Here is an 11,411-nt window from a genome sequence, read left to right as displayed (position 1 = left end):
TCCAGCGTGAAGCGGTGCGGTGATTGGGTAGGTCAGTTCGGGCGGGCTGCGTGTGCGGGTTGTGGGGACTTGTCGTTTCCGGCCTCCAGCGTGAAGCTGACTGTGGGATCTGGAAAGTCGGCGGTTGTGTGCACTGGTGCTTGAAGCCTAGCGGGACGACGCTTCCGGAGAGAGGCAGAACCAGCCTCCCAGAGCTGTAGGCTCGGCTGGGTCGCGACTCCGCCATTAACCGCACCCATCCCCCCCACTCCGCCAACAACCCCTCCTCCAACGTTCCCCTCGCTTGTCGTCCTCCCTCGGGCCCTGGTCAGCCTCTCCCGGGCCTGCAGCCTTTGAGCACTTCGAGGTGGAGACCTGGCCTTGGAAAGCACCCATGGAGCCACTCTGTAGCCTGTGCAACTAGGATGGACCCTCCTCGTTCGGACCCATGCTGGCCGTGCTGAATAACCCCGCAAATTCTCACAACAGTGACAGGGAATCGCGAGCTGTGAGGGAAAGGCAAAATCATTTCTCACAGCATCAAATACCAAAACCCCAAGTCTGGTTTTACACCCTAAGAAAGAAAGATCACATTATTGGAGGATAACTTGTGTGTGGTGCAAATGTCAGTGATTTTATGTTTTTGGATGCACTTTAGTCCACTGAGGCATTTTATTTGTAAGCATTACACACCTAGAAAAAGAATCCCAGGATTTTCCCTCTTGTGTATTTTTGTCTTGATGCTTCGTGGTCCATGGTGCCGGCTAAAGTCAATACAATGAAACCAAATTGACAGGATGGAAGCAGATTATTCTGCCGTTTTTCTAGAACTTTGAGTACATCAAATCTGGGGCTGATCATTCCACACTTGTTTAACCTGCCTGTGAGGTTCACAACAATTTCCCCAGCTCTATGATCATCAGTGATGTCAAATTTACCAATGTAACCATGCTTCATCATCACAATTAGAAACCAGAGAATGTCTTTGGAGCACCGCCTAATAAGAATCTGTCTCTCTTTTTTTTTTTTCTTTTTTTTTTTCTGAGACGAAGTCTCGCTCTGTCGCCCAGGCTGGAGTGCAGTGGCGCGATCTCGGCTCACTGCAAGCCCTGTCTACCGGGTTGAAGCCATTTTCCTGCCTCAGCCTCCCGAGTAGCTGCAACTACAGGCGTCTGCCACCACGCCCGGCTAATTTTTGTATTTTTAGAGACAGGGTTTCACCGTGTTAGCCAGGATGGTCTCGATCTCATGACCTTGTGATCTGCCCACCTTGGCCTCCCAAAGTGCTGGGGTTACGTAAAGGTGTGAGCCACCGTGCCCAGCAAGAATCTGTCTTTTGCCTCTCTTCAGCATTGTTGATTCTCTTGAGAACATCAGCCAGGATATTCATCTGCACCGTGAGGACCGCACCAAAGGATGGTGGAAAGAGTGATTTTAAAAAAATCAAATCTTCTGTTACTTTGTATTCAGAAGAAAACTATGTAAAAATTAGAAACATAAAAGAATGGAAATCCAAGAGATTTTAGTAAAACCTATTAAAATTAATCAGAGTTGGCTCAACTGGCTGGATAATCTTCTTGGTAAAAGATAAAAATACTCTTGATGAACAAATAAGTGGATGTGCTGGAATTAATTGGTCCCACTCTTTGGTTCATTCTTGAGAGGTGATACTGTAGAGTTCTGAATGGCTGACGAGACTGTTTTTACCATTTAACATCCCTGGGCAAGTTCTTCAACTGCATGTGTTCTCAAAGAAGCTAACATTTTTGTAACCTCTTTTTACAAATTTTAAATTTATTTTTGAGACAAAGTCTCTCTCTCACACGGGCTGGAGTGCAGAGGTGCAATCATAGCTCACTACAGCCTCAAACTCCTAGGCTGGAGCATTCCTCCTACCTCAGCCTCCTGAGTAGCTGGGACTACAGGTGTGCCACCACACCTGGCTTTTTATTTATTTTATTTATTTATTTATTTTTGAGACAGGATCTCACCATGTTCCCCAGGCTGATCTCTAACTCCTGGCCTCAAATGATCCTCCCAGAGTTCTGGGATTACAGGCATGAGCCACTGTGCCCAGCCTCATGTACCTTTTCTTTTTCTTTTTTTTTTTTGAGACAGAGTCTGGCTCTGTTGCCCAGGCTGGAGTGCAGTGGCGTGATCTCGGCTCACTGCAACTTCCGCCTCCCGGGTTCATGCCATTCTCCTGCCTCAGCCCCCTGAGTAGCTGGGACCACAGGCGCCCGCCACCATGCCCGGCTAATTTTTTTTTATTTAGTAGAGACGGGGTTTCACTCTATTAGCCAGGATGGTCTTGATCACCTGACCTCGTGATCCGCCCTCCTCGGCCTCCCAAGGCGCTGGGATTACAGACTTGAGCCACCGCGCCCAGCCCCTCATGTACCTTTTCACTGGTGTACTGGATATATGGAACGTGGACTCTCCAGGCATTAATCCTCTTTCTGACAATCACAGACCCAGTGAGGACCAGAGTCAGGATTTAAACCACTTCTAATACTCGTGTCTAGTGTGTCAGCTCCCACATGTGCAGTCTCTCTCCCTGCCTTCCTCTTCCTGTCTTGCAAGTACAGGTGGGAATACACAGTATTTAAAGATAAATGCTGGCATATTTGTAGACCTTATCTAGAGTTGGCCACTACACTCTCCTGCCTTTCCTAACCTTGCTACTCTCCCTTCAAGAGATGAAATTTAACCCCCTTCCCACTTAATCTGGCTGGCCTTAGTGACTGGCTTGTAAAGGATAGACTGTCCTAGGGTGACACCATGTGACCTAGGCTCGGTCAGAAAAAGCCATGCTGTTTCTGCCTAATTCTGTTGGAACCTGGCTCTTCAGATGAGAGAACCCAACACAACTGAACTCAGCCTTAGAGCCACCTCAAGCCCTGGTGCCAGTCATGAGATGAGCCATTCCATACCTTGGAATGGACCCACTGACCTTGTACCTTGTAGTCCGTTAGCTCTCCCACACCCTAGTATGTTCTCCCCCTCTTTCCTACTCCTGGGTCCCTTATTTTCCCAGACCCAGCTCAAACCATCACCTCAGTTCCTGAAGCCATCACTAAAGCTTTGGACTCATACCATCTAGGATTTGGAATCTGGGAATTTTGAGTTTACCAGGTTCTAATCTCAAGCGTCCTATTCTTTGGTTCATTCTTGAGAGGTGATATTGTAGAGTTCTGAACAGCTGAGGAAGCTGTTTTTACCAACTAACATCCCTGGGCAAGTTCTTCAACTGCATATGTTCTCAAAGAAGCAGCATGTGCCGTATTAAAGTGCTGAAATGACTAGAAGCAACATAGCAGCCACAAGGCCCATGCCCAATGTGTGAATGGCAATAGGGTTCCTGGTGTACCAGTCATTCTCCAGGCACATGGGCTCAAGGCATCTACTCTGGTCCTGTCTCCAAGGGTTTTTCATTTCTGCAGAGAAAGGAGGTACTCTCACCCTAGATGGCATGACTGCACCTAACCCTTGTGGGCAAGACCCAAGGGTTCTAAAGAAGCTATGCAAAGTAGCACTCAACCAGTGTCTTGAACCTAAGTATTTTTGGTCCAGAGTTTTATGGTTTTTTTTGTTTTTTTTTTTTTTTGAGATGGAGTCTTGCTGTGTCTCCTGGGCTGGATTGCAGTGGCCGGATCTCAACTCACTGCAAGCTCCGCCTCCCGGGTTCACGCCATTCTCCTGCCTCAGCCTCCGGAGTAGCTGGGACTACAGGCGCCGCCACCTCGCCCGGCTAGTTTTTTTTTGTATTTTTAGTAGAGACGGGGTTTCACCGTGTTAGCCAGGATGGTCTCGATCTCCTGACCTCATGATCCGCCCGTCTCGGCCTCCCAAAGTGCTGGGATTACAGGCTTGAGCCACCGCGCCCGGCAGAGTTTTATGTTTTTAAATGTTACACAGAACTCAAGAGCAAAGGTGGAGCCTAGAATAAGGAATGGAGCGGGTCATATACTATGGGCTATGTGACCTGGAGAAAGAATGTGAACTGTGGGCAAATACATGCTCTGGTACTGCCAGTGTCTTTTTGCTTAAGTGATGGGCTCCTGGCCAGAGCAGTTGCCTTCCTTGTGATAGTCTCTCAGGAAAAATGGCAACACAAACCAAATGAAGCTAGGCATGGTGGTGCATGCCTGTAGTCCCAGCTGCTTGAAAGCCTGAGCCAGGAGGATCCTTTGAGCCCAGGTGTTTGAGGCTACAGTAAGCTATGATTCTACCTCTGCACTCTAGCCTGGGTGACAGAGCGAGATTCTGTGTCAAAAAAACAAAAGAAACATGAATATTCCCAGGAAGCCCCACACTTGCCTGGGGTTTCCAGCCCTTTGGGTTTAAGTTTTCCTCACCTCCACCTAAGCATGTCATGACAACCCCCTAAGCAATAGAAAGATCTAGTCATCCCAACTCACATAGTATCTTGTGCCCAAGGTGCTGCAGCCTTGTACAGAATCTTCTAGAACTATCGGATAATCTCCCTCCTTGTGTTTTAATGTTGCTTAAATATTAATCATTACTATAGAGATATTTAAGTAGTCAGGAAATACACAGGTTCTACAGAGAAATAGATCAATAGTTTATTTATCCACACTATCTTTTAATCCTTAATTCATATACGTAAATACTGTGGTACTGTGGATATAGTATCAGTGCAGATTATTAATTACCTGGCTTTTTAAAAGTTATTATATAACATTTCAGATTTTATTAATCTCACTTTTAATGACTAAATGAGTGAACAAACAATATCAAGTAAATGGGAAATCTTTTTTCCAACTAATGTTAATAACTCTTCAACTCATTTTATTTATTCATTATGTGCTAGGCAGTATCCTCAGTTGTCCTTTGGTTTTGGGAATGTCCTCACTCAATGCTTCCCTTTCACATTCAGTTCTGATTCACAAGCAGGCCTGTGCACGTTATAATGTAGGGTCAAGCTGAAAAGACAAGGTTTCTTCAACTGGCTTGAGAGCTATGAGGTAGGCTGTTTCTTCTTTCGCTTTGTCCTATTGTGGGTTCTCTGGTGCCCGATAAGGTGTGAGCTCTGGGTGAAGGCCTTTCCACATTTGTTGCATGCATATGGGCGCTCCCCGGTGTGAGTCCTCTGATGTCTGATGAGGTGGGAGCTCTGGCGGAAGGCTTTTCCACAGTCCTGACACTTGTAGGGCTTAGCTCCAGTGTGAGTCCTCAGGTGCTGGGAGATGGCTGAGCGATCATTGAAGGTCCTCCCACACTCCTGACATTCAAATGGTCTCTCTCCAGAATGAACTCTCTGATGCTGTGTAAGGGAAGAGCTCTGAACAAATCCTTTCCCACAGGCTTGACACACATAGGGCCTCTCTCCTGTATGAATTTTCTTATGCACAGAAAAGTATCTTGGGTTCCGGAATATTTTACCACATTCACTGCATCGGCAAACTTGGCTCCCCTTGTGAATTCTTATAAACGTAATCTGTTTAGCACTCCGACTGAAGGTTTTCCTGCAACCATTGCCTTCCTTGGCCTTTTGCCTTTCATAGCTCTTCTGATGAATTTTTACACGTGAATTATGTTTCATGCTTTTAACTTGTGAGTCACATTTGCGCAATTGTTTTCTATGAGGAATTTTCTGGAGCAAAACTTGGTTTGTGTTAAGAGCACCATTGTTTGCCTGGGACTCAACGCTGTCAATTTTCTGGAGCGAAACTTGGTTTGTGTCAAAAGTACCACTGTTTGCCTGGGACTCATGGTTGTCAAAGTGCTTCTTCAGAGGAAGCTCTTTTTCCTGAGCAGACTCCACCTGCTTCAACACTGTTTCTTGGACTTCCTGGACTCCACCCTGCAAGGTATCTTCTAACGTAGAGGACAAGGCACAATCCCTTGAGGATTCTTGCACTTTCAGGCTGGGGGCTGGTTCTTCCTCAGGAATGTCAGAATTTGGAGCTAACTCTTTATTTTCCAATGTAGTCTCCCACCCTGAAAAAAATAAACAAAAGATGTGGATACAATAGAGAGATGTGCTGGGATGGGTCTGAGAGCACGAAATGCATAATTAAGTTCAAAAGTCAGGATTTTTCTTCCAAGTAGAGTCATGCAACCTGGAGAGAGACTGAAAAACAATGAAGCAGCAGGGAGGGGAGCACTGACCTTGGTGAACAAGGGACAGAAAGGGTAGGGAGTATCCTCTGAGCTCTTCGAACTCCTGTTCTCTCATACTCCCTCAGGAGATAGATAGCAAATCACTGCTTCACTGGACCTAAGGCTGCTTCTGGCCAACCAATGCCCCCACCCCTGAGTCTACAGTTCCACCTAACAGGCCCTGGACGGAGCAAGGGCCCCGTGAGGGAATGCCCAGTGTGGAGTGCAGAGAAGGTAAACACCCCTGACTTGGGGCTCCTGTGGCCTACCAGCCTTGAGGTGGGTGAAGAGGGGCATGGCCTTACCCACAGAGACCAGGTGCCCAAACGTCTCCAGCATCACATCGCGGTACTCGGTCCTCTGTGTCGGGCCCAACAGCCCCCACTCTTCCCGGCTGAAGTCCACAGCCACATCCTGGAAGGTAACTGGCTCCTGTAACATCACACGTGTGTCTATGCTCAGCAAGAGTGTCAGAGGGTTGTCAATGAGGGCAGAAGAAAGGCCAGCTGGGAGGTTCTGACAGAGCTCACTGTGCTAGGGACTCTCTTGCTTTGAGGAGTTGCTCAGAGACACCAACCCAGGGCCCACAAGAGTTCTACTGGATCCAAACCAGGGTCTGGGTCTCAGGCTGGGAGGCAGAGCCCTTGCTTCATAAAGAGCTCCAAGTGCAACAAGCAAACAACTCCATCCTAACGGCTCTATCCAGCTTGCCCAGGCTGAAATCTTCCCACTGCAGAGGGTTCTCCATCTATTAATACTGTCTTCCCACTTGGTGGAAATGACAACCAAGCCCCTGCCTTTGTCGATAGGGCTGACCTGGGGGAGGGCAGTCACCCTGGCACAGCCATGACTGGTCCTTTCTGGGGAACTGACCAGGACTTTGGGAAGAAGAGGTTCCCCCAACCCTGCTTTACCAGGATCTGAGGCATTTTGCTTACATGGGGCAGAATCTGCCGAAGAAGGGGAGTGGCCAGGCACGGTGGCTGACACCTGTAATCCCAGCACTTTGGGAGGCCGAGGTAGGTGAATCACCTGTGGTCAGGAGTTCGAGACCAGCCTGGCCAACATGGTGAAATCCCATCTCTATTAAAAATACCAAAAATTAGCCAGGTGTAGTGGTTGTAATCCCAGCTACTCAGGAGGTTGAGACAGGAGAATCACTTGAATCTGGGAGGCAGAGGTTGCAGTGAGCTGAGATCGCACCATTGCACTCCAGCCTGGGCAACAAAAGCGAAACTCCATCTCAAAAGAAAAAAAAAAAGAAGGAGGAGGAAGAAAAAGGAAGAAGAAGGAAGAAGAAGAAAGGGGAGAAAGCAGAGCCATGACACAGGTTGGCCAGAGATTCTTCCCATCAACTGGGAGCACCTGGATGCAGCCTTGCCTGAAGGCTACTAGAGAAAACATGAGAGCCAATAAATTTACTTCTACGCTTGAGCCAGTATGAGCCACTTGCAGTGCAAATAGCTCTGACCAATGACACATATATACTGCTACCCTAGTGGTCAGCACATCAGAACCAATCTTTTTCACCCATATCCCAGCTCTGGGTTATTCTGAAGCAAACCCCAGATACCAAAGATAAATACCCAAGTATGCATTTCTGAATGAGGGTTCTCTTGTTCTGACCTGCATACAGATGTGCCTGCCTGTGGTAGTTCCACCTCTCAAGTCTCTGTAAACACTTAGTTCCTTCCCTTTTGCCTCCTGCTTTCTCAACTCCTGAGTCACCATGCCTTGTCCCCAATGACGCCATGGTGGCTGGAGGGCAGGGCTGCTCTTCATACTCAGATTGCTTCAGCACAGACCTAGGAGCTCAGAATCTCAGAATGCCCCAGCCTGTGGGAGGTCTTAGGAAAGCCCAGGGCAGAGTGGATGCCTCAGGGATGGGCCTGCCTCACAGGAGATGCTGTGGCCAAAAAAGGGCGACACTCCCCGCTTACCTCAGGGAGCACTGTCACTGAGCAGATGGCTGCATCCTCCTTCTGCTTCTCCTCCTGCTGGGCAGTGACCTCAAGGCAGCAGATGGTGCCCTCGGCAGGTTGTCCTGCAGGAAGTACTGGGAGGAGACACCAACCAGAGGAGGTCAGCAGGTGTGGGGACCCTTGGGCAGAGCAAGGGTGGCCTCTTTGCAACCCATGGGGCCACCGCACACCTGCATCGTACTGTGGCTCCATGACAGCCTCTGTTCCTATCCTCCCTTCTCACCAGCTCAGCTCCCCTCACAGCATGTGTCCGAGTGCCCGCACCTGGATGGGCCCAGGATGGCTCACCTTCCAAGGGTCACAGGGCACCAGTGTCCTCACTGCTGAGACCACTCCTTCCGTTTCCGAGGGCAGCTGAGGGCCCAGCCCCTCCTGTGAGGCAGCTGACTGACACCTCCTTAGAGTCAAAGCCCCTCTTTCCGGCCTCCAAGCCCTCCACCCTGCCTATTCAGGCACCTCTTCCTTCCCTCTCTCCTCCCACCTCGTGGAAGGTGAGACTGTCCCCGGACCCACGACATGCAGCCATCTTGAAGTGAACGTCACCAAGGCTCCTCCACCTAAGGAAACAACAGCTCCACCCAGTCCGAGGGCAACTCTAACCACGGCTCCTTCATTCTAACCTTCCTCACATGACCCCACATGGTCCACAGGCTTCCACAATGCTAATCCACCCCCACCATCAAGGTGGGCAACAAGATGACTTAGGCTGGCCCACTGGGCCATCCCTTTCTCTTGGCCACAGTGATTAGATCTGGGATGAACACAGCCTATAGCCAGATGATTGGAGCCAACAAGGCTTTAGCTGGAACATTTGGGAAAGAGAAATCCCATGCAGGCAGACAGCCTGCCCATGAGTGAAGCCAGTGGAGAGCAGAAGAGGTAAGAAAGACAGAACAAGTCTAGAGGACACTACTGGAGCTCCTGGGTCCAGCCCTGCCTGATGCTTGAGCACCATGGAACTTTTTCAATAAATTCTCCTTCTCCCGTGAGCCATTCTGTGCAAGGCTTTGCAGCAGTCACATCCAAGAGTCCCAGCTAACACACTGATCACATAATGTGAGATTCTCAGGGTTCTCTGGAAAGCCTCTTCCCATTGTCTTCTGTGGCACTAATTTATTTCATTCACCCCTGAGGTTAAACACAGGGTGAATTCACTGAGTTTCACCTCATTAACCCCACAACTGTCTCCTTGGCACCTAACGAACTAGTTTCCTATTGCTGCTATAGTGAATTGTCACAATGCCAGCGGCTCAGATTAATGCAAATGTATTACCTTATGGTTCTGGAGATAAGAAGTCTGGTTTGTGCCTCACTGGGCTAAAATGAAGGTGTCAGCATGGCTGTGTTCCTTTTGGAGGCTCCAAGGGAGAATCCATTCCTTGCCTTTTCCAGCTTCTAGAGGCCGCCCCAAACCCTTGGCTTATGGCTTCTTCCTCTATCAGGTGCTTCTATCATTACATCTCCTCTGACCCTCCAGCCTCCCTCTCCTAAGGGCCCCTGTGGTTATGTTAGATCCACTCAAATAATCCAGTGCATCTCTCCCTCTCAAGATCCTTAAGTTAATTGTTTCTGCAAAGTTCCCTTTGTCATGTGAGGCAACTGATTCACAGAGTCCGGGACATGGACACCTTTGGGGCAATTATTCTGCCAAGTACAGCACCCCAGACTTGGTGCATCTGACACAACTCATGCAAGTGCCTGCTCTGCTGCCTCGGATACCCGCATCTCCAGGATGCCCTGGCCTCTTAGAATCCCAGCATCCCCCTGCAGGATACCTTCCCCTTCCCCGCATCACAAACATCAACCAGTCAATCATTCGCTCACATCAGAAACCTCTTCTGGGCACCCGTGAATGTGGAAAATGGAGGTGAGCAATGCAGAAGCACGCGCACACTGTGAAACTCAGCCTGATGAAGAAACCGAGTCTTGGAGTCTTACTTCCAAATACACACTCCACACGTGTACTCTCTCCCCAGTCGGCCATCACCATCGTTCCTATCCGAGACACCACCCATCAAAGGGCATGGCAATAGCTGCGGGTAGCCTGTGTGTCCAGCCTCACCCCCATCCTCTGTCCACCATCCACCACACATGCAGCCTGGTGGATCTCTAAAGGTCAAATCCAGTGGTGCCACCAGTTTCTGGAATGCAGGGATCGAACCCTACTGTTTTAAAAGAACATTTTGCTTTGCTTTAGGACTAAAGTCCCCACTGGCTGTGCCAGCTCCACCCTCTGCTCCCTTCCATCACAGACATACCCGATTTTTCTGAGTTTTGCATTTACTGTGATCCCTTCCATCTTGGCCCTTACAGGCAGTGCTTCCCTCTGCATGGCACATCTTTCCTGCCCCCTTTCTTTACCCTGGCCAAGTTCCACTCCACACCAGGTGTCAGCTGCAGACCTTCATGAACCTCACCATCACCTCGAGCTCCTCGCAGCCCCAGCATTTTTCTGTGCATTCTCATTTGTCAAATCCCTGTCTCTCCTGCTACTGCAGGCTCCGTGAGCTCAGTAGTCCCGTCTATCTTATCAAGTGCTACAGGGTTTATGGTGCAGCAGGGATGCCAGAGGGATGAAAATGAAGCACTTCATCTGTGTCCATCCATCAGAAGCCCATGAAGGGCTAAAGAATGCAGGGGTTTCAGTGGCTCTGACTCAGGAACACGTGGGGAACGTGGATGTCCTCTGTATGGAGTGGGCACAATCCTTCCCACGACCTTCCCAGGAAGCCTGGAGTTCTTATCTCCCCCACAGGGTCCTCCAAGACACCCTCATTAAGCTGTCCCTCTACCCACCCTTCCACTTACCTTCCTCCTCAGATATCCAGGTCACACCCTCTACCAGGGCCACCACCTCTTGGCAGTTCTCTGGGTGTTGCGATTCCACCCATGTCCGGAGCTTCACAGGCAGTGCACCTAGGAACTGCTCCAGCACCAGCAGCTCCAGGATCTGCTCCTTGGAGCGTGCCTCAGGCTGCAGCCACTGGTGACACAGCTCTCGGAGCTGGTCCAGGGCCTCCCGGGGACCTGTCATGTCCTTATAACGGAACTTCCGGAACCTCTGGCGGGCGGCTTCAGGGTCACCTGGATGCTTGCCCTGCTGTTGGACCTGCTCACTGGGGGCATCTGGGCTCAGGCTTCCATCTTCAGCATATAGGGCCTGGATCTGGGCATTCCGGGGACCAGCCACCTCCTGGTTCAGTGTGAGGACCTCAACAACCTCAATGTTCATCAGGGGACTCTCAGCAGGAAGAAGATCCAATTTAGGGTCCAGCTGGAACTCAGGATACTCTGTAAGTCAAAAGCAGAGCAAGAAATGAGAAC

At 49.6% G+C, this 11,411-nt stretch overlaps 1 protein-coding gene across 4 annotated transcripts in view; it reads right to left on the bottom strand.

Moving 5' to 3' along the window:
• Nucleotides 1-4,543: 4,543 nt before the first annotated feature.
• Nucleotides 4,544-11,411, bottom strand: part of ZNF274 (zinc finger protein 274) — a 32,093-nt gene continuing 25,225 nt past the window's right edge. For 3 of the 4 annotated variants that reach the window (XM_023197581.1, XM_023197584.2, XM_023197582.1), the window contains 4 exons: nt 10,896-11,378; nt 8,046-8,161; nt 6,411-6,537; nt 4,544-5,943 (listed from right to left, as the gene is read on the bottom strand). In XM_023197581.1, the coding sequence (XP_023053349.1) occupies nt 4,961-5,943; nt 6,411-6,537; nt 8,046-8,161; nt 10,896-11,378 (1,709 nt within the window). In that variant the 3' untranslated portion in view covers nt 4,544-4,960. The remainder of the gene's footprint in view (nt 5,944-6,410; nt 6,538-8,045; nt 8,162-10,895; nt 11,379-11,411) is intronic. The other variant, XM_023197583.2, reaches the window with a different exon arrangement.

Source organism: Piliocolobus tephrosceles, chromosome 21 (assembly GCF_002776525.5).
Source record: "Piliocolobus tephrosceles isolate RC106 chromosome 21, ASM277652v3, whole genome shotgun sequence".
Taxonomy (NCBI): domain Eukaryota; kingdom Metazoa; phylum Chordata; class Mammalia; order Primates; family Cercopithecidae; genus Piliocolobus; species Piliocolobus tephrosceles.
The sequence above is the reverse complement of the archived record's forward strand: the minus strand, read 5'-3'. Positions and strand labels throughout refer to the sequence as shown.